At 34.4% G+C, this 27,071-nt stretch overlaps 3 protein-coding genes and 1 long non-coding RNA gene across 4 annotated transcripts; 3 read left to right on the forward strand and 1 right to left on the reverse strand.

The window, feature by feature from the left end:
- Positions 1-2,644: 2,644 nt before the first annotated feature.
- Positions 2,645-7,437, reverse strand: LOC103839152 (ankyrin repeat-containing protein At5g02620). Its single transcript, XM_009115639.3, has 5 exons — positions 7,275-7,437; positions 6,444-7,114; positions 6,091-6,240; positions 5,550-5,989; positions 2,645-5,420 (listed from the first exon to the last, which is right to left on the reverse strand). The coding sequence occupies exons 2-5, from the start codon at positions 7,075-7,077 to the stop codon at positions 4,803-4,805; spliced, it is 1,842 nt and encodes a 613-aa protein (XP_009113887.2). The 5' UTR covers positions 7,078-7,114; positions 7,275-7,437; the 3' UTR covers positions 2,645-4,802.
- A 3,078-nt stretch (positions 7,438-10,515) lies between these two features.
- On the forward strand, positions 10,516-11,769 carry LOC103839151. Its single transcript, XR_627285.3, has 2 exons — positions 10,516-10,714; positions 11,464-11,769. It is a non-coding gene; the product is annotated as an uncharacterized LOC103839151 (long non-coding RNA).
- A 6,076-nt stretch (positions 11,770-17,845) lies between these two features.
- Positions 17,846-18,644, forward strand: LOC103839150 (nucleoside diphosphate kinase 1-like). The gene is made up of 3 exons (NM_001302008.1): positions 17,846-17,925; positions 18,016-18,064; positions 18,167-18,644. Exons 1-3 carry the CDS (start codon positions 17,875-17,877, stop codon positions 18,511-18,513), a joined length of 447 nt encoding a protein of 148 aa, NP_001288937.1. The 5' UTR covers positions 17,846-17,874; the 3' UTR covers positions 18,514-18,644.
- A 311-nt stretch (positions 18,645-18,955) lies between these two features.
- On the forward strand, positions 18,956-25,379 carry LOC103839148 (TIR domain-containing protein). Its single transcript, XM_009115637.3, has 2 exons — positions 18,956-21,653; positions 23,377-25,379. Exons 1-2 carry the CDS (start codon positions 21,172-21,174, stop codon positions 23,687-23,689), a joined length of 795 nt encoding a protein of 264 aa, XP_009113885.1. The 5' UTR covers positions 18,956-21,171; the 3' UTR covers positions 23,690-25,379.
- The last annotated feature ends 1,692 nt before the right edge of the window (positions 25,380-27,071 follow it).

Raw genomic sequence — 27,071 nt, forward strand, 5'->3', positions numbered from 1 at the left:
AAAAAAAAAAGAAAAAAAAAACTACTCAAAGACATTATCCAAATACAGCATTGAATTTCCAGATGAGCGAACAACCAGAGGCTTAATGTCTTCATATGTTAGTGCAAACATTTCTAAGTCCGCGATCTCTCCTAATAGTTCCTGGAGCTGAATTTTGCGGAGGGAATGTTGATTCAATTGATTGTGGAGAAGAGGGGAATTGACGGAAGCTGTCTTCTGTCAATCCATTTGCAGTTACATAGATAACTGATGCTGAATCTCCATATTCAATGAAATCATATCCTTCATAAGCAGGGGTTGGAATGTTTCCTCTGTTCTGTTCTGAAACTGTTTCAACTAAACTCAGTTCATCTGCCGTTACATAGCCTTGTGATGTTGAATCTTCACTTTCTGTGGTATCAGATTCTTCAGAACCGGGACCTGATATGTTTTCTGAAACTGTATCGCCTAAACTCAGTTCATATGAGGTTACATAGCTTTGTGATGTTAAATCTTCACTTTGCATCGAATCAGATCCTTCAGAAGCATGGCTTTGAATGTTTCTTCTGTCTTGATCTAAAATTGTTTCACGCTCATTTGAGAGTACAGATCTCTGTTGTGTTGAGTCTTCACTTTGCATGAAATCAGATCCTTCAGAGTCAGGGTAATGAAGGCTACTTTTGTCTTGTTCTAAAATTGTTTCATCGAAACTCGACTTATCTGCGGGTTTATAACTCTGTGGTGTTGAGTCTTCAGCTTGTATGGAATCAGACCCTTTAGAAGCGGGGATTTGAATGCTTCTTTTGTCTTGCTCTGAAATTGATTCACCAGATGCTGACAAGTACAATTCGTCACTGAGAGAAATAACACTTATTGGACCTACCTGGGCATTAGGGCTGGATTCATTTGATGGTGGGGAAGACGACTCAGAATGAACAATTTGGATACTGCACCTCCTCGACATGGACATCGTGGTAGCACTGCAGCAGAAAAAAGCAAGGAACCTCCGAAACAATGATGCTCTACGTCTACGTGATACGTTTCTGGAAGTATTTCCTCCCGAAGGAAGAGATGGATCATGATCTGATGTGTTTTCATTGATTTCTTCAAGAACTTCAACGATGGTAGCCAAGTTACTTTCCATTCTTTACCTTGTTCTGACTTTGTTAAGAGTTGCCTGAGTATAAATATAACTACATGATTTATTTATTTATTTAGTGACAGACATTAAAAGAGACGAGAGAACATGGAAATTATGTCCAAGAGAAAAGAAATACAAAACAAAAAAAAAACTGAACCAGTCCCGATGCCATAGGCAAATCCATAACCAGGTCTTGTATGACACCACGTCTTAATAGACTTTTAACTTGTCTATCTTATTAGAGGTCAGAGCTTGAACACATTCATGTTCAAGCGTTGAATATCTATCTTATTAATTTAGAGTACTAATTTTATCTCTATAAAAGTTGTCATTTAAATATGAAATGGTTCAATTTATTCTATTAATTAATTTTTGTTTTAGTCTTTTAGACCTAAAATTTATTCTACTATGTTATATTACATTTTTGGACTTATTCAAAATATCTCCTATATATTAAAAGAGAAATATTTTTAAGTTATGATTTTGTAATCAGTGCAGAGGTGTCATCTCCACAGAGCTTCTCACAGACTGAAACTAAAAAATTTATACCTTACTAGAGAAACTAGGATAAGATTTGTGCCTTACGCGGGATAAATTTATATGAAAATTATTTAAGAAATATCGTATGGAAAAAAAATCATATTATTGATCAAAATAATATATTTGGCTCTTAAACAATTTTTTGAAACCTTTTTTGTTAATTACATAATTTGTATATCAATGAACTGATCCCATTTTTAAAAATATTTTAGGTCAAAACATTATTTATCGCATAAAAACCTAACGTTTAGGCCGAAGAATCTCATGCCTACTATTTGGTTACAATGAAACTATATCAGCTCGGTTTTATATCATGATTTAGCAATTTAAAAGTTAATTATAGTTATGAGAAGTTTACGTTCACGTGCCAATCCTATCTATCTTCGATAGTTTTCTCCTTTTTGTATCATTTTGGTTATTGCTCGATATAAATATTGACTTTTGAGTTTATTCTCATTTCTTTCTTTTATTTTGGCATGAGATTTAGAAAATGTTTAAGATTCAAAATTATTAAAGAGATACATACTTAGGTTAAGATCTGCACCTTGTGCAGAGTAAATACTTATTTATATTTTTCTGTATATTATGAAATAATAAAATAATAATTATATATTAAATAACTAAGAAATCAGTTACTATTATGTAATAAATTGGCTTGCACATATAAATCAAATGACCGCTCTTGTTTATTCGCAATCATTTTAGAATAAATAAATCAAAACAATCATTCTTATCTATCGTATATGATATATAATTAAATTTAAACGATATGAAGTATATATATATATATTAACATAAACACCTATTAAAATAAAATTATTTATTTATATGATTTTATTATCATTGTATCTTATTATAGAAAATAATTTAAACATTGATCACAAAATTTTATGTGAGACTTTTAACAGTTTTAGTAATTTATACTCGCTTTGAAAAATTCAAAATATAACATATACAAAAGAATAAAAAATTTTAATATATGATTAATGTAATTTTGTAATTTATTTTAATAATCAAGAATTAAACAAAAATGATAGAATGCATACAAATTATTAGCAAATCTTCATTATTTAAAATTATTAATTACTATATATATATCATAATCACATTAGATAATTATGTAACTTTTATATATAATAAATAAACACATTTCTTTAGTTAATATCATATAATATCATATAGTTGGTATTAAATGTTTATAGTGAGATATAAAAATTGAATTGGACCAACATGTTTTTCAATTTCAATGTGCGGCTGACACGTATGACTAATTAACTACCTAATTGATTGACAAATAAGCAAGAGGTATTTTTTAATTATTACAAAATTGAGGTTACATCTTTTCAAATGTTCATCAATTAATATTTAGAGGATTACATTTTTTGTTACAATGGACCTCTCTTGTCATTATTAAGCTTTCTATAACATAATTAAAAATTAAAAACGCCGAGAAATAAATAACGTGCATCCCCTAATCGTCCAGCAATAAATAACGTCGAGCAATAACTGATTTACCAAATCATCTTGAGAAAATAATATTACAGTTTAAAGTTGAAGGCATTTATAGTACAGTAGAACCTCTATAAATTAATAATATTGAGACTCTATAAATTAATAATGTTGAGACTTTGAAATTTTATAAATTTATAGAGATATTAATTTATAAAAGTTTCTTTATTTAGATTTTTTATTTTAAGATATGTTTATTCTAAGATAAGAAAAATATTTGATTTTAGTGTGTAGAAATTAATTGTTATTTTTTGAAATTGGACATTTATATTAATTTTATTATATTATTTGGAGTATATAATATATATTGCATAGATCTTAAATGTGGTTTTAGATATAATACTACTAAATCTTATCAAAAATATATTAAGTGTTAAGAGAATATAAAAAATACTTCCATTGTGGATATAAAAAATAATAATATAATAATTGGTTTTTACTATATAAAATATGTATACATATAATTATTAATTTATATTTTTAATGAGACCATATATTTACATAGAATTTTTATAAAAATTATTATCTTATTATTTTATCGATTTGTGTTAAATCTTGAACCAGCTCAAGTTTGGACCAGTAAAATTTATTAATTTATAGAAATTATTAATTTATCGAGTATTAATTTATAGATGTTCTACTGTAATAAGATTATTTTCTAAGTATACTCATATATCGTTATTAGTGGCATTTATTTTACTTGGATTATTGTCCAAGTATACCCATTAATTAGATTTTCCATTACTACATGACATTAAATGGGTAAATTATATGGTTATTACATTTAGAAAGGAGAGGAAGTTTTAGTGTGAACACATTTATTATAATGTTTATCTTTTAATATATAAGGGATGACTAGGAAAATATTGGAAAGAGAAAATAGAGAGAGAAACTTAATTCCCCTCATGTTTATAACTGTGGTTCCAATAGTTTATAAAATAGTTTTAACTTTATAGGAAAGCCAAAGACTACTAGGGGATCAGCTATAAAATAACTGTGACTTAATAAACTTCATGGTGTTAATTCTTTTGAAATTTCCCGTGGGAAAGACTTCTAGGGGATCAGCTTACATAATAAAAAAAAAGTAAATATTTTACTTTTCATCTCCTCTACTGTTCATACATGTTATTATTCATCCAAAGACATGCTTTTTTCTTCATTGATACTGCACCTTGACAACGAGTCAAGGACGAACACATCCGAGTAGTGCGTTGCAACAGAAAAAAAAAGCAAGGAACCTTCGATACATTGATGATTGATGCTCTATTTAGTCAAAAAAAAAAAAGCATTGATGCTCTATGTAATACATTGATGTGTTTTTATTATTTTCATCAAGATGGGAGCCAAGTTACTTTCCATTCTTTAGCTTGTTCTGACTTTGTTAAGAGTTGCCGTCCAGGGACGAGTATAAGTTTAAGAACATGATTTATTTATTAGAGACGAGAGAACATGGAAATTACGTCCAAGAGAAGAAAAGCAAAACAGAAAATGAATCAGTCAAGTTGCCATATTCATAATCAGGACCAGGTCTTGTATGGAACCACGTCTTAATAGACTTTTATCTTGAACCAAATAAAACTGAAATTCTAGAAAGCCATATATGCCCTTTCAAGGAAAGTAAAGGCAAGACCTTTCAAAGATATAATCTCCGGCTTCGTGACTGAAAAAGGTACTTGGACCAATAGGCGGAGCGAAGAGTGTCGAACCAAAGCTTAACGTGTAGCAGAGCAAATGACAGAGAGATGATGAAAGCAAGGCAGATGAGGAGAGTAAGGTTCCATGCAAAACTCCAGTCTGGGATCAAGAACAGTGTAGCACTGAAGGATATGACCATACTGTTTATGGAGACAAACAAGGCTAACAGCCCTAACATTAGTCTCGAGGGTAGCGATACCAGAAAATCATCTTCAGCGTACCTTGAAGTGAGGATAGAGAGGAAAATCACTATTGAAATTGATGAAGAAAAAAGAGCAACTGCATCTGACAATAGGAAAACATTGAACCACAGCTTATTCTTAAAGATGGGGAACCCGGTTGTGTCATTAATCCCGCCTGGTACTGTAAAAGGCGCAGCAAAAACCACAGTGGCTATCAAAGTTGAGACGAGCATGCATGAGGTTGCAGTATCTTTCATCCATTTCTCTCCTTCTTTTCGCAGTTCTTTGTGTTGCTCTGTAAAGAGATCTTGTGCCACTTCTCCTTTGCTGTTTTTAGCCTTGATGTATGAATGAGGGACAATCTTTTTCACAGCCTACAATGCAAGAGAGAAGATACCTTTATTTGTTTTGTAAGATACGCTAAACCAAAACTTGAGATATTCTGTATTTTTTTTATTATTATTTTTTTGTTTGAAACATGAAATTCTGTATATTAATATTACCTTGAACCAAAGAAGTTCTCTTTGCATTTGAAGTGCTGCCCCGGACACTATTTGCAAACGACCTGGAGGAGGCAAGCTAGCTACGAGGTGCAACATATTGTTTCTAGTTGAAACCTCCTTATATGCCGCTATCAAATCCTTGATGGAACCAAGTTCGTAAATGATATTAAAGATGCTTTCATGACGGTTTAGTGCAGCAATGTGAAACAGGCTCTGGTTCTTCTCATCTACTTTCCATAGAAGATCAGGATATGCACGGATTAGAATCACTAGAAACTCAACGTTCCCTGATGATGCAGCATCGAAGAGTAACCTCGTTGGTGTCCTAAGTAATTCTGAGACTATGGGCTCAGGTTCCTTCACAACCAATTTCCACATTCTCTCGACCAGTTGATGAGCTAAAGCCATCATTTTATCCTCAAAGAAGAGACCTTCAAAAACTAGATAAGTGAAATGTGAGCAGTTCAAAAGAGCATGTGTGATTATTTCCTATACTAAATGTGTTTATATCGGCAGGGGTATTACAAATTTATGTACTTACTGGAGTTTGCTAGTCTCTTAAAGATATTGAGCTGTCTCTCACGGCCAATTGCTGTAGGTTTCCGGGCCATTAAGTGCAAAGCAATCTCTCTACTACTATTTTGCGAAGTGGCTAACGACTGCTTCCACTCAAACATCCTCAGAGCAACATCTGTTTAAGAGAAATCACACATGTGTCATATATCTCACAGGACAGTAAAAAGGGATTAGAAGTATTGAACAAAAATATCTTTAAATGCTAATACTCTAAGCCTAATACTGCATGATACGAACAGAGGTTGTTTAACAAAAAGACAAGATAAAATAAAATAAATCAACACAATGAGAAAAAAGAAAAAGAAAAAAAAGAGTTACCATAGATATCAGCTCCTATGATTGCATGAAAGAGATCAACAAGCTCGGAAGCACCTAGTCTTTCAAAGTCTGTCTTGTCATAAAGGTACAAAACCATCTCCCTATGTCCAAACAAAGCAGCCATGTAAAGTGGAGTCACTTTTCCATTGCCTCGAATCATTGGAAGATCTTCATTTTTATCGACCATCATTTCAGCAATCTTCTTAGTTCCCGCGGCAGCGGCAAAACAAATCGCTGTGTTGTCATCTTTGTTCTTCAGGGCCAAATCACTTTTACTCATTTCTTTAAGCAGATGTTTCACAAATGTCTTGTGCTTTGTAGCAGCAGCAATGTGAAGAGTCGTCTCCTGATTACGAGTAACTGCTGCACGTACAATATGGTTGTTCTTATCAATTATTACTTTGGCATCTTTCCATTTACCTTTCAGAGCAGCTTGATACAGAGGAACACAGAGATTCAGATAATCCTCTCTTCCAGGGGTGAAAATTTGACTGGGTGATGATGTGTTTGGTAGTGCAATGTGAATGTCCACTCTCACAGCTCCCTGAATGTTCGTTGTTATAGGTTCAGTTGAGTCACCTGGACGTGGTCCTTCAATTTCTTGAGATGGATCGATTCTTTCCAAATTGTTCATCTCTAATGGCCGAACTCAGTAAGGATCTACAAGTGTTCTGGCAGCACCAAAAAAAAAAAAAAAAGAAGTCAAGAAACTCACCAATCAAAAATCAGAAGTCTAGAATTAGCCAAGTTAGAACATAGAATTCTTCAGCTCTCCCTATTAATTGAGTGTCAAGCTAAAGATAAAATGCATAATACTCACTGGCTACCTACCTTCAAAAACCGTCTCAGGCTATCTCCTCCATGGTTGCTAAATAAGCAACTAAGTCAACAATGAGGGAGTGGGACGCTCGTTACTTACATTGACACTGTAGGAAATTAATAATCATACACTATAAAGGAATAATTCCATTCCACAACCTGGCGCATGCTAGCTAGCTGACTTTTTCTTTAGGAATTTCTAAGAAAGATAATAATATGGCTCCAGAAAGATCAGGTACCATGGAATATAAAACCAGAAAGTAGTAAGGCAGGAAGAAAGTCAATGGTTTCTTGTCTACCAGAAATATCGTGTAACAAGAACAAGTCTAAAGCAATTTAATCCCATTTGAACTCGAAATATAATATCCTAGAGAAACCCGTTTCAGAAAAAAAAAACTACAGTTGTTTCTCCAAAGGATCATATTCAGATGCAATGCAAAATAAGTAATAAAGTTAAAGGAATTGTCTAGTAACAATTTTTATTTCATTACTACCAATTTGGAACAAAACACTATGGACTTACAAGGAAAAGAAACATTTGCAATATCAGCCTATTCCCCAAATTAATTAAGATGTGCAAAGCTATATAACAAAGAAACAAAAAATTACAAAAATTACAATGACAAACTGCAAAACCCGTTTATTCTTCTTCTCCTTTGAACAACTAACTAATGATTCAAATGTCATTGTTGTCCATCTGAATGCTGCTCTTTAAAGGCACATAGTCGAAGTGAGTGAGAGCCTGAGAGGAGACGGGAGTTGGTTGGATAATGAGGTATATATGATAACGGCGTCTTAATATTGCTTCAGGTATGGGAAAGGTTCAGGGGCAACATCGATTTTAGAAGCAGATGATGTTTGATCCAAAAATGGTGTTTATCTTTGTGATGTTTGTTGGAATCAATCAAATAAAGAATCTAAAGATAAAAACTTAGATTCTTGAGGTTTAGGAGAAATCTCAAGTGTAAATAAATCTAAGAATCTATAAACTCTTTGTAAGAAGTGTTCTCAGTCTAAAATGAAGAAGGAGAGAATCTTTTGATAAAGAGAGGTATCTCTTTATTTATACAAGGAAGAAGTTAGGGCTTTATAGTAAAATGGGTCTAATTTATTGTCTAATGGGCTTGAGGTAGGATGTAAATCTATTTTTTGATTAAACAATTGGCGCTAGAAAGAGAGGGAAAGGAAAATTTTCTTCAAAATATATCAAATTTGAGAGAATCCTAGATCTAATTTCATCATCTCAAGATAAAGGATGAAGCTTTCTCATGAAAGCTTTGTTTTTGTGGGGGACGGGACTCTCATCAAGAGCCGAGTATTGAAATCATCTTTGAAAAGATAAGTTTCACAATCTCATCTCATTATTAAATCTCGATTTATAATCATAGCAATAACATACACATGCTTAATCTGTGAGAGGAATGAGAATAATAAAAAAAAAATTATATTTTTGACTTTAGGAGAAGAGATGGTCGGCTACGACTCGGGACTCGCCGTCTCTGCTTTCTCGCATCGGTCAAGTGATGATCGGCTACGACTCCGGAGACGGAGGAAGACGTCTAGATAACGACCTGTCTTTCAAAAGCTTGCTCGAGTTGAATTCAGCAGGTCCACGCTTGATGTCTGTCCCAAGACGTGTCTTAACTTGTGATTGAGTACACTCGGAGGTAAAGAGCTTAGCTTCTGATCATCACTCGGATGGAAACGAGACGCATCAACTGTCGCGAGTTAAGATTGCAACGAGCTCAAGACATGATCTCACCATTTCCATCTCACTACCGAGTTCTACATGTTTTGGGAGTTAAGTGAAGCACAGTTCACACCAAGATAAGCTCGGGGACAGCAAGACTTTGTTACTTGCGAGCATGCCGCAACCGGCGCAATCTTCACAAGAACAAAAACGAGATGGAAATGGTGAGACATTGCCGACAAGGAAGCTCGTGCCCAGTAATGGAAGAGGCTTTGATGGAGGATTCCGAGATGGCTTCTATCTACGTCCAGTACTCGGGACGGTCATCACTTGCTTGGCACGAGCGATAGAATAGGAGGAGAGTTCCTCCATGACGAGGAGAAGCATCAATTGGTCATGATCATGCCGACACCAAGCTCCCCGCAAGTTACAACAGAGACCATAGTGGTTTTTGGATAAAGGCGAAGCTTTGCTGTTCATACCATAACGAGATTGAACAAGAACATGATTGTCTTTGGATCCTGATAGATTGCAACAAAGCTCAAGACTTGTTCTTGGCGAAGCTCACGAGCTTGACCTTGCGACCTCGTGATGCTTCAGTCTCCACCGCCACATCTCGAGTTTAATCACCCGCCGAACTCAGCCTGTGCTTGATCTCGGATTCATACGATCTCCTCCTCCTTGGAACATTTATGGCCTCATCTTGCGACCAAGCTTGCGACCTGCTGGGATCAAGGCGTGATATGAGAAAGCCCCAACGTCATCACGTCTCCATCACAAGAAGCTGAGCACTTGAGCTTTCTGTTTACACTCGGGCTCCTGCTTTGCTCTCAAAGTTTCTACTCTGCTCAGATCATAGCATCAGTATCTCAACTGATACAAAGGCGTTTTATTCAAACACAAGAATAAGCTCAGGGGATGATGGGAGTCATGAGGAAAGAAACAACGAGATGCGCAGTCAAACATTGAGCTTCACGTTGCCTCACATACAGCATGACGTCTTGAGCATGACGTGATTCCAACAAGGCTAGTCAATTCATCTCCAACGTCACGATGCTATCTTCTTCAAAGTTGCCAACACATTAAAAAAAAAACGAAGATAAGTTTTCGAACCTTAAAAACCTACATATATTATGTAGAAGTTACGTTGCTAAATAATCACTGGATCATCATCCTCTTATTATGAGCTCCGCCTTGTCTCATAACGTGTTAATTGTCTAGCTTTTTCTTCTCGTGAATATACATGTTAAACATCACTTTACATATGTATATCACGCTTTGACCATATTATATTTATGGTCACAGGAAATCTGATGATCTCATGATGAGCTCGTTGTCACTATGGAGCGTGAAAGACTGAGCCTTCTTGTGGACAAGCCACCGTGAGCAAGCATAAGTTGAGATCAATCTCGGCAGTTACGTGATCCTTACCTCAGATGCTTGTTTCTTCTCCACCTCAAAGACGAGCTCATAGGCTCCGAAGTGGCACGAGATATACGTTCGGTCACAGCAACATACAAGCCAACAACTTGCTCGGCACACTCAACACGAGACTTCGGAGCCAAAGAGAAAAACAGAGCCAACAAACGGTTGCCACCACCATATGTCCTCATGCTTCGGAAGATGGCTCTCAACTACGAGTTTGTCGGAAGCAGCACAAGCCGGCGCTTTCTCACGTCATCATAGCCTGACAAACACACAAGCCAACAACTTGCTCGGCACACACTATCTCAACATGAGACTTCGGGTCGGCAATAGTTCGGTAAACTTATTTTTTACTAGGCACGAGTTTAAATTCAACTTGCTTTTTATTAGGCACGAATTTGCATTAGACTCACTTATTGTTAGACACGAGTTTACAAAAACTCCTCTTTGACTAGGCATGAGTTTACAGAAACTCTCCTTCTACTAGGCACGAGTACTCAGTAAGTTCGCCTCTGTCTCAGCATGAGTCAAGTAAACTTGTCTTTCACTAAGCACAGGTTTAAAGCAAACTCGCCTTTTACTAGGCACAAGTTCGAAGTAAACTCGCCTAAACCATCATAGGCATGAATGTGTCTAGTTTATTGTCTAATAAACCCTATTCGTAAAATTCACAGAGATCGACTTCATCTCTCTCTACGAACTTGGGGGGACTTATTGTTGGGGGTGGATTTACATCCTACCTCAAGCCCATTAGACAATAAATTAGACCCATTTTACTATGAAGCCCTAGCTTCTTCCTTGTATAAATAGAGAAGATACCTCTCTTTATCAAAAGATTCTCTTCTTCTCCATTTTAGACTTAGAACACTTCTTACAAAGAGTTTATAGATTCTTAGATTTATTTACACTTGTAATCCTACATGTAATACAATCTTAAATCAATAAACTCTTTTGATGTTCATTTCTTATTTGATTCTTTTGAGATTTCTCCTAAACTTCAAGAATCTAAGCTTTTATCTTTAGATTCTTTATTTGATTGATTCCAACAAACATCACAAAGATAAACACCATTTTTGGATCAAACAGATGGGTTGGGTTTCTTATATGCTCTCCAACAGAGAGTTTGACCATGGAATGGCGCCATGTTTGGTTACAAGAATCATAAACATTTCAGAAAAGAGTATCGAGCTTGCCAGCTTGGGAACAATCTGTTTGATATAAAATACTGGAGGTCTCTACCTCCTGACCTATGGACATGTCAATCGATAGAAAAATATCAGTTACTGGATATTTTATCGAAAAAATGTCTACTATTAAAAAAAAAACAGAACTAATGTCTACTCTTTTTATTTTATGTATTTGATGTTCCGCAGGCTTAGCTAATTTTGGTTATTTGTACTCCCTTTTTATAGTGTAAATAATATTTCCACTTTGCAAAAATAAAACTGTAGTTTAATTTTATAAAAACGAGAAATTGGCATCAATAATCATAAAAAATATAATTAGAAAATTAATTATAACTATTGGCTAGACTATAATGCGTATATCATGTATTCATTGTTTTTCTGTCCTTTACGCGTCATCTCCTATCACTCCATTTCTTGATTCGCCTTTTTTTTTTTTGCTAAAAGGTAAATATCATTAAAATGAAGGTTCAGATTTTACAAAATAAGATCTAAGATTTGTTACACCTTGGCAAAAAAAAGAAAAAACAAGGTAGTAACAAGGAAGGATTGCCAAAATTTCATCTCATCTCAACGCATCCATTTTGCCATTAGATCGAGAAAATGCTTCCTCCCTCTTCTAGCCGTAATTGTATTTCGCATCTCCTTATCTATGATTCTGAAGATCGCTTCTGGCGGTAATACAATGTGGTTGTGCAGGACATTATTCCTTTGCTTCCAGAGATGATATAAGATGGATTGAGCCGCTAACTTCCTTAGCAAAGAAGGAGCCGATGGAGAATTGCCTCTGATCCAGGAGAGTAGCTCAGACCAGGTGCTAAACATCCTAGGTGGAGGATTTAGCGTCCCAATGCATAGCCCCCAAACTGAAGTACTGTAGCTACAAGACAAGAACAAGTGCTCTCTTGTTTCCATATAGGCAGAGCAAAGGCAGCAAGCAGTAGGGACAGGAAGGCCCCATGAAGCAAGTCTTGCTCTAGTTGGTAATCTATTCATGTTGGCTACCCACATGTTGAAACTGTTTCTCGGAATTGCTCCCTTGAACCATATGAGGTCTGATGCAGTCTGAATCGGCTCCCTTGGCCGGAGATCCTGCCAAGTATTTGATGCATTAAACTTCGGCTCCTCCCTAGAAGTTGTACACCACGTGTATGAATCAGGCACCTCAGAGAAAGTCGGGCAAGGGATGGTAGTGAGATAGGTATGAAGTTCTAGAGCCCTGTTTGATCTCGGCGAGGCGATATTCCAACCAGATGAACTACACGCTTCAGACACAGTACTATGGAGAGGGACTCGGAGCTGACGCGGCGCGTGCTGACCTAAGAAATTAATAAGACTTCCGAAAGGGGTCCAAGCATCATACCAAAAGCTCACACTGTGGCCATTTCCAAGGATTGGTTTAACAAATTGCATCCCAAGCTCCCTCAACTTTAGCAAGTGATTCCAAGTCCAAGAGTTCGAAGTGGAAATCTCTAAAGTCCAGAGACTCTTACCTTGTAAATTGTAACGTCTATTCCATACTGCCCACAACGATTCACTGTCCGAAAAAAGCAGCCAAAGAAATCTGAGGCAGAGCACTTTGTTCCACATTGTTAAACTTCGAATGCCTAGTCCCCCCTCAGCCTTTGGGAGACAGACAGTAGTCCAAGCGATCTTAGCTTTGCCACTAGTATCAGTGTTACCGGACTACAGGAATCTGGAGCAGAGCGACTCAATCCTTTTGATACAACCCTTAGGAAGGATGAAAACCGACATCCAGAAATTGACCGTTCCATAGATGACAGTGGCAATTAATTGCAGCCTTCCAGCGAAAGATAGAGCTTTAACAGACCATGACCGGAAGCGAGCAAGGAGTTTATTGATTAGCGGTTCATACTCTGCAATACGGAGTTTCCTGCTCATGAGGGGAAGCCCCAAATATCTAACCGGAAGAGACCCAGCAGTGAATCCATACGCCGAGATATCATTTGTTTCAGCAACTGTTAGACCCGAGTGATACAACTCTGTTTTGCTAATATTCATGGAGAGGCCGGACCAGGAGGCAAAATCAGAGAGACATTCCGTAATACCATGAAGTGAATCCGCTTTGCCATCGAAAAGCACCATAACATCATCGGCAAACATCAAGTGCGAGATTTTGACTTCAGAAGTTCTAGGGTGGTAACCAATTGAGCCAGATTCATACCTTGAGTAGAGTAGTCGAGAGAGGCCTTCCATGGTAAGAACAAACAGGTAAGGAGACATCGGATCTCCTTGCCTTATACCTCTTGTGCTATTAAAAAAAATCCCGCAGAAGCACCATTGATGGAGACCGAAAACGTAGCCGTCGAGATAGATTGGTAAATCCAGTTGATGAACGTTTCCGGAATTGATAAGGCTCTGAGGATGCCAATAATAAAATCCCACCTTACTGAGTCAAAAGCCTTTTTAAGATCCACTTTTAGCATGGCTTTTGGCTCAGAATTCGAATTACTATACCCTTTAACCAAGTCTGTAGCCAGAAGAACATTCTCAGCCAGCAGACGTGAAGGCATGAAAGCTGATTGAGCCTGAGAGATCACTCTAGGGAGAACGGCCATAAGTCTGATGGAGATCAATTTCGAGATGACTTTATAGACGGTATTCAGACAAGAGATAGGACGAAATTCAGTGGCCGAAGATGCGTTGTTCACCTTTGGAATGAGAATTAAGGTAGTTGCATTCCATTGTCTAAGCATCTGCCCTGATCTAAAAAATTCCCTCACAGCAGCAGTGACCTCCGGGCCAATGACTTGCCAACAGGCGGTGAAGAACTCGGCTGAGTAGCCATCCGGGCCACTGGTTTTATTTCTAGGGAGAGAGAAGAAGACATCCTTGATTTCCTGAGTGGAGAACTCAACTGTAAAGCTAAGTCGATCCTCTGGAGAGCAGCGAAAGTCAAATAGGAGGTTCAAGTCATCTTGCTGAAACATTCGCTGATCAATGTCGCTACCCATAATATTCGAGAAGTAATCCACACAATGATTCTCAATCTCCGAATGATTCTCATATCTGACGCCATTATCATCAGTGAGGAAGTGGATGTGATTAATAGCTTTACGAGCATTGACCATACGATGATAATAAGACGTAGGGGCATCACCATTGCCCAGCCATAAAATTCTTGATCGCTGTAGGAGGAAAGACGCCTCGGCCGCTGCCAAGTCCTGCCACTTTAACTGTGCATCGAGTTCCAAAACAGCATTAGAAGGTGAAGGGTCGTGTAGGGTTGCAGCTTGCCTGAGCAGAAGCCGAGCATGAGCCTCACTGACCCTTTTTTCCAGCTCTGAGTAATTTGCCTTACTGAAGTCTCTGATAAACTTTTTCAGCAGTCTAAGCTTTTCAGACAGAATAAACATTGCAGAGCCTCTAACATTAAAAGAGTACCACATCTCTGTCATAGAGGGAACGAAATCCGGGTTTTGAAGCAAGAAATTATAAAACTTGAAAGGCTTTTTCTTTCTCAGCAGGTTCGGCTTGAGAGAGATGGTTGAGCAAGCATGATCAGAGAAGTCTGGGTTATCAAAGTGAGCCAAGGAGTCCGAAAAAGACTCATACCAAAGATCATTCACCAAAATTCTATCAAGCTTTTTAGCAATCGGGGATGTCTTCCTTTTGTTCCACCAAGTGAAAACCTCACCTCTGAAATGAAGATCTTCCAAGTCGGAGTGAATTAAGCATTGGCTAAGAAGACGCATGTGCTTGTCGATGTTGAGGGACCTCGGGGCGGAGTGTTCCTGTGGTGACAGCGTCTGGTTGAAATCCCCTAAAACAGACCACGGCTTACCCTCAATCAAAGGAGACACAGCGAGCAATTCAATTTCAGCCCAGAGCACAACCCTAAGAGAGGAACTATTTGCTGCATAGATAATAGTGACAATAAGAGGTTCGGGCAGGTCTGGGAGATGGACCTCACAAGTGATCTGTTGCAGAGATTTTGCAAGAACCACAACCTTCACACTTGAGTGCCATAAAATCCAGATCTTCCCAAGCTCCGAGAAAGAGTAGTTATCCGCATAAGACCAGCCAGGGAGCACCGAAGCTACAAGTTTCCCAATCTTAGGTTGCTTGACTCTGGTCTCTATAATACCTCCGAATAATGGTTTATTTTTACGAATCCATTTCTTGAAACCGTTGCGGTGACTAAACTTGTTAAACCCTCGCACGTTCCAACAAAAAAGGTCTGTACACATACTTAAAGATTTGATGGGGCCTTGCCCCGAGATTTATTTCTACCCGAATGTCGATTCTTCATTTTGAAGCTTGGGTCCTTTACATACTCCAGAATCTCTCCCTCCTCCTCGTCAGACCCCGACGAATCAGTATCCGAGGAGTCAGGTTCAGCATCAGAGCAAACAGAGGATGCCCGAGACGCCGGATCACGCGGATGAGTAGTATTTGTAACATCTGTAACATCACCACTCACGCCTTAATCACTTGCATCTGTAACATCACCACCACTGCCGCCATATCAATTGTTTCATTCATCGCCACCATCTTACTTCTATCACCGTCGTCACTGATTGTTTCACTGATCGCCACTATCATGCTTCCATCATTATCGCCATCTTCTTTTACCACCACCGTCACTACCATTTTCTTTCCACCACCACCATTCGTCATCTCTTTACCTTCTCCCATCTTTTTTTTTCTTCTTCCATCTTACGCGGTGGTTTATTTTTTGTGACTAAACCATCTTCTCTACTAATCATATCTCTTTTTTCATTTCGTGATTCTTCTTCTTCTACGATGTAATATTTGTGGTGTTCTATTCTATTTAGTGATGTAGAAATATAATACGATTTTACTATAAGGAACATGTATTATATTTTGATGTTCTAATTCATTTTTATGAATCAATTAATTTATATTTATTGATCAAGACTAAGAAATTACAAGAAAAAACATATCAATACTAGATTATTGATAATCGACAATGGTCATGAATGTGTTAAACACCGTTAACCAGTAATACAAAAGACTATGGGTATGAATGGTGACTAGAGAACGGTGAGGAATAATGCATTCTCTAACATTCTTAAAAACAGTCACCATTTACAAGGAATAATAATTTCTTCTCATTCTCTTTCATTCCTTTTTTTTGTAGAGAATTAAAAAACAAAATTATTTCTTGTTAAAATTAATAAGGAACAACTATTCATTTTTATTCATGTTATTTTATTCGTGAACATTTTTTTTTTATTTGTTTCTCTTGTTTCCCGAATGGTCACCAGTCAGATCCTATACTGTTTAGATAAACATTGTGGTATAGTATTATAGAATATGGATATGGTATTAATTTTCAGAGTTTGGAAAATGAATAATTACAGCGACAACGTCACTAACTCCTCCACAAATCATATGTTCTCCTAGGCCTAATGATTATTATCCTTCGCCTAAGAAAGTGAACAGTTCAAACTAGGCCTGGGCGTTTTTAACTCAACCTGAAGTATACCGACTTTAACCCGAATCGGAAAAATCAAAACTGAACCCGAACTGTTTTACAAAAATATCCGAATGGAACTTATGAACTTAATACTTTTGGACTTTTGTTATAACCCGAACCGAAATCCGAATTAGAATCCGAAGATATCCGAAATTAGTTAAATATGTTAATGTTTTTATATATATTAAGGTGATTTAGATATTTTAGATTATTCAAAATATTTAAGTAGTTTGTTTTATTTGTTATTTTGAATACTTTTAGTTACTTTAGATAGTTTAAATAATTTTTAATTAAATTTGTAAATAATTTATATAATTTGAATTTTTTTGGGTTGATTTTCGAAGTTTTTAAAAATATATTTCTGTACGATTTTAAACATTGGTTAAATCCGGTCTGAACCGAATCCGGAAGAAACGAAACCGAACCCGATCCGATAATTAATAAAAACTGAATGGTACTTATGAGCATAACACTGAAAATTCAAAAATCTAAATCATATGGACCGAAACCGAACGGACCACCGAACGCCTATGTCTAATTCAAACTGAAATATAATATTTTGTTTTGTTATGAATTTGCATTTTTGATTGATAATTTTCTCTAATGGCGTTTGGTTTAAAGGCCCAAACATGTTAACGTTCTAGTTTCAAGTTCGGCTTTATGGGCCTTTGAATAAATGATTGATGAAGTTGTAGAAAATAAACAATATCTTTAGGCCCCCATCAGGCTCAACCCTCTGCATCGAGAGCGCATATTCTCTGCATTTAGGGTTCCTCCTATATAAATCTCTGTCTTCTCTTCACTGCGTCTAGGTATCGCCGACGAGTTTACTGCTACAAAGATCTGACAATGGAGCAAACTTTCATCATGATCAAGCCCGACGGCGTCCAGAGGGGTCTGGTACGTTTCTACTAATCTTCTTCATTGTTTCTGCTATGTAACTTGAGAAACTTGTTTTACCTTTTGACATTATGTCTGCTCCATCTTCAGGTCGGTGAAATCATCTGCAGATTCGAGAAGAAGGGTTTTACTTTGAAAGGTAAATAACTTTCTATAGCTCTGCTTAGTAATGGAATAGATAATATATCTTCTGGCTAGGTTTGTATTCGATGATAGCTGTTTTGATTGGTGGCATGGTCAGGTCTAAAGCTGATCACTGTGGACCGTCCTTTTGCTGAGAAACACTACCAAGATTTGTCTGCCAAGCCTTTCTTCAGTAGCCTTGTTGATTACATCATCTCTGGTCCAGTCGTTGCAATGATCTGGGAGGGGAAGAACGTTGTTTTGACAGGAAGGAAGATCATTGGAGCAACTAACCCTGCTGCTTCTGAACCAGGAACCATCCGGGGCGATTATGCTATTGACATTGGCAGGAACGTGATCCATGGGAGCGACTCAGTGGAGAGTGCTAACAAGGAAGCTGCGTTGTGGTTCCCTGACGGACCTGTCAACTGGCAGAGCAGCCTTCATTCTTGGATCTACGAATGATTCTACCCTTTGTGGTTGTTTGTTACCCTTTTTATCCTTTGGTTATGAATCGAAACATGTCTCTCCGTTCTTTTTGTTAGCTTTGTTACTTGTCTTCTTCCGTGGCAATCTATGAAAACCTATCTTGAATCTTTGTTTTTAAGTTTGAAAATCTCATTTATTCTCTTTCTCTTCGACCAAGAAAGCCTATCTATTTTCATTTTCAGTTGTATCATCGATATCTGAGCTGACATCTTTTATTTTGCACTAGGAATTGTGTACTTGGAACATAAGTTACTCTGTTTTAGGTGAATATCATATACCAACCAACAACAAATTATATTTATCAATATTTGTAACCGATAAGTAGCCTGATCTTCCCTTAATCCCTTTGAACAAATAAAAAAGTAGCTTGATATGCCCGTCAGAATTATGGAGAGCCTTCTTGTATGTATCTTTTTTGGTGCAATCTGGTATTTATTTAGAGAAATTGGTAAAAATACACTTAAAAGCCCATATAATTTGTCATATACTCTTGTTTCCTTTTAATATTTTTTATAACTGTAATACTCTTATCTCTCTCTCTCTTTTTCTTCTAATGTGTTCTAATCTCTTTATCTCTCGTATAGATTCTTCAAATCATCTTCTAATTCACAAATCTTTATTTTTTTTATTCTGATTTTTTTGACACCCATAATGCTAATCTTATTATCTCACCCCAATTTCAATGTTTTCAATTTCGACTCACAATTAACTTTTAGATAATATATACGTTAGTAGGTATTTTATTACTTACCTGATATTATTTAAATTTTAATAGATTCTTAATCGATACATGTATATTTGGGGCTATTTGATAGATAACTAATTAATTGTTAATAGTTTCATTAACTGATATATGATTTATTAGTCAATATTTTTTTTTGATACATAGATTGTTAGATGATACTGAAATTATTAGTTGATATGTTAGTTGGTATGTAGATTGTTACCTGTTATGTAAATATTTAGCTGATAAATCTAGAGTTACTTGTTTTCGATAAAGTATGAGGGTATTTTTGTCCGTACAGTGTCAAAAAATTACTCTTTTTTGGGTTATCTATAATTATGAACATTCAGCTAATTTGGACTTTAATTGGATATATTCCACGCATTTTCCCATTTATTTATCTTGTTGTAAAACTACGACAGCTATCAGAGTAGGTTCGTAAGTTGAATCATGAAAGGAGGTTAAGAAACCTTTATAAGATATCTCCAAGAGTGGAAAAACTTGCGCTGAAGTAAAACGCAATCATTTGGAGGCGATAACCGAAGGACTGGTTACATATGTTGTACATTCCCTCAGTCTGATTTGCCTTCTTACAGTAGTTCTTGGTGAGGTCGTGTTTCCCCTAGTTCTTTTCTGTTGGGTCGTTCAGTCATTGCAAAATCAGCCAAGCTGCGGAAAGCGAGTGGTGAATGGTAAACAATAGATTTAGGATATGATTGTCTATCTTGCATTTGCTTTTACGTTTCTATGTTATAATGACACTAAACAAACGTAAACGCAAAGAATCAGAGACAATTTTTTTTTTCTTTTTTTGCATTTCTATATTTTTTTGGAACTCTCTTTTCAGTCATAGAGATAATGTTTTGAAATTTTTTTTGGGTCAATTTGCTGAATGACTATATTGGAGGAAAATATTAGTTTTGTAGTAGTAAGAAGATAAAAAGAGATAGGAAGAAGGAAGAGTGAGAGTGAAAGGGTTATTGGGTGAAATATAGTTTGTTTTTGGTTATACATTCAAATTTTCCTTTTTTTAGAAGATATTTTTTGATGTTTTATCTAATCTTACTAATTAATAATTATAATTTTCAAAATATAATTGAGTTTAAATTATATAGCTTTTTGGAACAATTAAATTACCTTTTTTTTAAACCTTATCGGCTACCTGGTCGGTCTCGGGAGGAACGCACTTAGTGTTACATAGTGGACTGGATACCACACTGTCTGGCCCGAGCTTGAAATACCTTCCGACTAATGCCAGGGGGTGAACCGAACATCTATTATGATCCACCATGTAAACCTCTTGAACCGAAGCCCAAGTCCAGACTGGCCAAATGACAATAATTTAGTTTCGTGTGGGAATCGAACCCAGAACTGATGTGGGTAACACCAAACCCCAAGAGATTGCCAATAAACTACCACCACTTGGTTAGTTAAATTACTTTTTTTTTTATAATTTTGACCGAAGAACAAATAAATTACTATAGTTTCAATTTGTCAAATAATGTTATTCACAAAAAAAATTATATATAATAAAAAATTAATGTACTTTTAATATATGTTATAAAATGAAAACAAGTTTAAAAATAAATCACAGAAATTAAGTATCATTTTGTTAGTTAATTTGATAACAACTGGCTCATACAGAGAAATCACTTAAAGACGTGGAGCGTAGACCCTGCCAGCAGTGAATGGTTTTACAATATACCAACATTTACGATATTTTATTGCTAATGAGCTGGAAATTACAAAAAGGAATTATAATCGGAAAAAAATATTTGATGTATTATTTTCAGGTGCACATAAGTTCCCAAAGTCTTCGTGTACTATATTTATTAGTTTTGTTTTCCGTTTAATTCAGAAGCAATTCCAAAACACAATTAACATCGTCTCATTTCCTTGACCAACGCTCAATGGTGGATCCAGCACGACCACGACCACCTCAAGTGTTTCTCAATTCAGGCGCAACCGAGTTGCCTGATGATTTCATCAAACATCTCGTGTCGGGCTTGACCGATCTAGGGATACTCAACATTTTCATGGACAGAGACGACTGGTGGGGAAGAGACCTAGACCGTATATTTACCTGCATCGAGGAGTCAACAATCGCGCTCGTTATCTTCTCACCGTCTTATCCAGAGACAGAGTGGTGCTTGGACGAGCTTGTTAAAATGAAGGAACGAGCAAACAACAACAAACTATTGGTAATTCCTATCTTCTTTAACGTGAGCAAGAACGACGTGAGAAACTTTGAGGGAGAGTTTGGAGATCGATTCATGGAGCTGAGAAAAAGATATACGAAATACAAATACGATCCTTTTAGGGTTCAAAGATGGGAAACGTCGGTGATGACTATTTCAAGAATGGAGGCCAGTTTGACGTGGGAAACACAAAGGTATACAACTAATCTATAATTAACCATCGTTTCTTTGCTGGAAAACCGACACAATGAATCATCACTTATAATGCTTATCAGCTTTTTCATTGACCAATTGATTGCTCTTAAAACCAATCTTTTGCTCAACTCTATAATGATTTGTAATTCTATTATAATTTATAAAAAGCTTCATAATAATCAGTGTAATACGTTTTATAATTTCATGTATTCAAAAACAGATTATGCTATTTTTTTTTCAAACAGATTATGCTATTATTAATCATTCACATTTATGATTTTTTAAATATATATATATATATGTACAAATTTAAAAATAAAATAAATAAATTCGCTTATTTGCTATTTTATTATTCAATTATTCTAATATGAGCAATTCTCTCAAATAGTCATTTTTAAATTTTTGTCACAAAAATAGCCTTCAAAAAGGAAAATGATCAAAATAACATCTTTTTATTTTAATTTTTTTTTTTAAAAAATTTGAATCCTTATCCCGAAAAACCAATCTCTTAACTCTAAACTCTAAGTCTAGATTAGTTAACCCTAAGTTAAAAATATATTTTTATATTTTAATAAAACTTATTTTCGTCATTTTCTTCGTTGAAAGTTATTTTTGTGACAAAAACTTAAAAATGACTATCATAGAGAATTTCTATTCTAATATTCATGTGACACTTTAGTCAATATCTCTAATATGATTATTATTGGCTATCAGTACGTTTAATCTATGATGAAAGTTATATCCACATGAAGATCGTATGCATGTAATATAATAATATATATCTTCCTAAGAAACTCAAAAGTATATATAATGATAGATTAAATTTTGGGCAATTCTCTGAAATAGCTATTTTTAAGTTTTTGTCACAAAAATAGTCTTAAAAAAAATGACCTAAATAACCTTTTTTAGTTTGAAATTTTTAATATTTATTTTTTATTTTTAAAAATTTGAAATCCTATCTCCAAAACTCCACCACTTAACTCTAAACTCTAAGTCTAGATTAGTTAACCCTAGGATAAAAATACATTTTTATTCTTTAATAAAACTTATATTGGTCATTTTTTTCATTGATGACTATTTTTTTGACAAAAACCTAAAAAAAGCTTTCCTATAAAATTTCTCTTAATTTTTTTGTTACAAAATAAATATTATTTTATAATTTCAATGCAGTTTTTCATTAGTTGAACTCTTTTACCCTATTTAAATTAAGAAAATAATAAATTATATATAATTTTTATAATTAAATAAAACCAAAACTGAACATTTATCTATTTTTAATTTGTGTGACAAAACAAATGGAATAGTAAAAACATTAATGTGACAAAGTACTAAACTCCAAATCAGTTCTAGTACTAGCATCATCTACTAGTTACCTAACAAATTTCTAAGCTAATATTTTTTCCGTTTTCTAATAGATGATGTTTTAGAATTAAACACAAAAATTAAGAAAATATTTAATTTTAATATTTTTAAACAATAATATCATTAGTTATTCACCTAACTACAATTTAACATATAATAAAAAAGATTGACCATTGGTCATATAATATATCTGTTAAAAAATTTACATTAAAAGTTAAAAAAACATCATTTAATTTGGAACAAAAAGTTTCCCCTAAAATGTTGAGTATTAAAAACCGGAGGAGTATATATCATTAAAATATTTGTTGTCTAATAATGCATACATGTGTACTCATCGGTTTCTTTGACTTGTTTGTGCAGCTCGAGTATCTCTATTGCCATGGATATCATTAGGGAGGTTAACAAGGAGCTAAACATAGCCTCGGATGCGGGATTCTCCTTGCCCTTAGGGTTCCACAAAGATATGCATTCAAAATTGACGAATGGAGAAGTGTTTGTTTCTGCTTTTCTTGTGGCTTTTCTCTTTAGACTCTTCATAGCTCGTCTTCTTTTCACAGATATGACCTTTTTCGGCACTGCAAAGTGGTTAGTAGGTTTCCCAATTGCGATTGTTGTATTATACCAGTTACATTGTGCATTGACACAACAAAACAGACGAGCACCTGATCCTTGATTACTAGAGATCATGAGGTTGGCTGTTTTGTTGTACATCGGTGTGTTATTCTCTACTTTGTTACATTTTCATTGGTTTGTGTGATTTTGAGCATTAGGGAAATTAAGAGATGCGTGCATGTTGCCCTGTTGTTTTGATTTTCTCTTGATAAAGTGTTTATTCGGTTTATGATCGTGTTGAAAAAAACAAAAGCTAGATAGGATTTTACCAGTTTCACTATGGGAGCTCTTGCATCTATCTTGGACCTCTTTGGTCAACATACGCAGGGCTAGCTTTACAAAATTCCACGGCCCTTGGGCAATTTTTTTGTTTATGGGCTTTGTATATGTTTAATTAAAAATTATAGTTAACATAAGTCTTTTTTAAATGAGAAATACCCTAAAAATAGGATAGCAAAAAAAAATATCTCACAAAAGAGCATGAAAATAAAAATAACTAAAATAAGTTTTATTAAAAAGATAATTGACAATTATGTTCTACACTAGGAATGTTTAATCTAGATTTCGGTACGGTTTCAGTTCGGTTTTACAAGATTTAATACCCCTATCCTACTTTATAAATATATTTAATTAAATAAATTTAATTTAAATAATTAAATAAATAAATAAATATATTCGAGTCGCCGGGAACAGCTGAATTTTAAGTGTTCAAAAAACTAATTAAATAAATTAACTAGAAAAAAATTCACATTTTTTTAAAGATCTGTTTTTTTTTTCTTAAAAAAAAGTGTAGGAAGAATTTTTTGAATATGTCCTCAATTTGAGTTTAGGAAGATTTTCATGAATAAATATTATATATTCCAAAATTTATGAAGATATTGATATATATATGTATAATATCTTCATAGATTTCGTAAAATTTTTATAAATGTGAATTTAAAAATACATTAACGTATTAGGAAAACCTTCATGTTTATCCGATTGGACCTAATTACACAAAATGTCACTCACAAATATAGACCAACATATTAGCATTAGTACTCCTACACTTACCCAAAAAAATTGGACGAGCTGCATACAAAAAACCGATTGGAGTTTTGGACTTATATATATATGTTATGTAAAAATGTATAACCTATTTGTCTGATAAATTTTAATATTCTTATGTAGACATATATGTGTACATACGACGACACTAACAAACATATATTTTAGAATGATTATAGTTAGTGTACAAGTAAAAAAAAAAAGTATTAACGATAAAGAGCTCCTCATATTTATTTTCTTGGACGGCCTACAAGAGAACACATAACTCAAGATAATGCATTACAACACTGAAGTGGAATTTTATACATATTTATAACATTTGTTTTTTATACTCTCATCTTAACATGTTACATCAGTATTCAAACATTCATACGTCAAGTATACAAATGTTGCGGTTATGGTTGTTTTAGGGTTATTCCGGTTAGGGATGACGATATTAAAATTCAAAGGGAAAAGTAATGCAGTAATCTTCCCTTGACTTTGTGTTTAAATTGAACTAGAGCCCGTGTCCGCGCTTCGCACGGATTACATGTTTAATTAAAGAACAGTTTAATTAAAATTGGAAGTTTTAAAGTTTCTGAAAGTGTAAGTTAAGTTTTGTTTCTTTTATAATGCGAAGACGTTGGAAGCGGTGATCACTTTTTTTTATAAACTAAAGTAAGTTTGAATAATAAATTATGTTGATGAATTTAATATTCGTAAGAGAAAATAGTATTTGAGTGTGCCTATTTAATTGACGTAGAAAGCTGTAACGTAAATTTTAAAAAAGTTGACTGGTGTCGTTTGCTATGAGGCTTAGGATAGCAATTTATTCCTCTTTTGGAAGCGTTGCATGATATTAATATCGTTGTCAAAGTAGAAGCGCGATCCAGGCGTGGTTGTGAGTGATAGTTTCCCTAAAAAAGTGAAATATTTGTAAGCATTTAGTTTGACATAAACTTTATGTTTAGTTTATTACCTTCATGTAACCGTAGAATGATACTTGTGATGATTACGATTTGGTTTTTCCTGGTAAATATGCAATTTAACTCCCTGAAATTAGACGTCTCCTTGTCCCATAAAGTTAAACGTACCAGTTATCTACAAATAATTATTGTATTATATTTCAATTTTTTTATATTTTCTATATATCTAAGGTATTAGGGTCATTTTGGGCATTTTGCTACATGTCATCTCTACAATTAAAAAAATAAACATGAGACGGATAATTTTATTTAATGTTGGTAATATCTTATGCATCATCTATAAAATAAATATATATTCATATATAACATTCTAGATTTAGTAATATTATTATTTTTATATAATTATACAATTTGTATTACTAAAGCTTTTAAAAATAGGTAATTTTTAAACATCTAAATATCTAATCGTATGATATTTAGTTTCTTATATATCTATAAAATTTTAAAAATATTGTTTAGGCCAAATGTTTGATAATTATACAATTTTATATCATTTTTATTAGTTTTATACAATTTGATATAATATATATCAAATCTATATTAAATTTTATTAAGATAATAGTAAAATCTATAACATTTAATAAAATTTATTTTTAAATATAAGTTAGAACAACATTAAGAGCCTCAATTGAAATAGCATAATAATGGGATGCGTGAGAAGCTTTGTGATTCAACACGCATCCGATCACTGTGGCGAAAGACTAAACAAAAGCATGTAATTTCATAAAATAGAATGAGCTTCTTAGTTTCTTGGTATCATATATCGTAAACGGATATTGGGCTGACTTTAGTATTGACTGAGATTTAAATAAATTGTTTGGGCTTCGTAATTGACATGGATATCAGTCCAGTCTGAGATGAGCTGGTAGATTTATTGGCCAGGAATTTTCTGTCTATGTGGCACACTTTAGAAGCCTCCAAAATAGCTCCTTTTATATAGTAGGATTTCAATGTGAAAACTGTAGTAAAGGAATGTTAAATACTTACAAAAGACAACTTCAATCAAGTAATTTATTTTTTAGTAATTTGTGTTATTATTGATTATATTCAAACAAGTAAATAAGTTAATTTGTATTAATCAAGCCGATATTTACCCCTAAATATAAGACTTATTCTTGGGTTCACCCCCTAGGGTGAACCTAGAACCAACCAATAGAATTATGTTATTTCAAATTTGATATCTTTTATAGAAGGAAACAAAATATTGTCAAGTTATATTATGTTTTAAAAATAAAAAGATAAAAAAATAAAAATAGTAATAATTACAAAAAAAATATTTTTAAGAAAACACTAAACCCTAAATCCTAATCTCTAAACCCTAAACCCGAAACCCTAAACCCTTGGGTAAATACTAAACCCTTGGGTAAATCATAAACTCTAAATCAAAAATACTAAACACTAAAACACTCAAGGTTTTAGGATTTTAGTGTT

Source organism: Brassica rapa, chromosome A09 (assembly GCF_000309985.2).
Source record: "Brassica rapa cultivar Chiifu-401-42 chromosome A09, CAAS_Brap_v3.01, whole genome shotgun sequence".
Classification (NCBI taxonomy): Eukaryota; Viridiplantae; Streptophyta; class Magnoliopsida; order Brassicales; family Brassicaceae; genus Brassica; species Brassica rapa.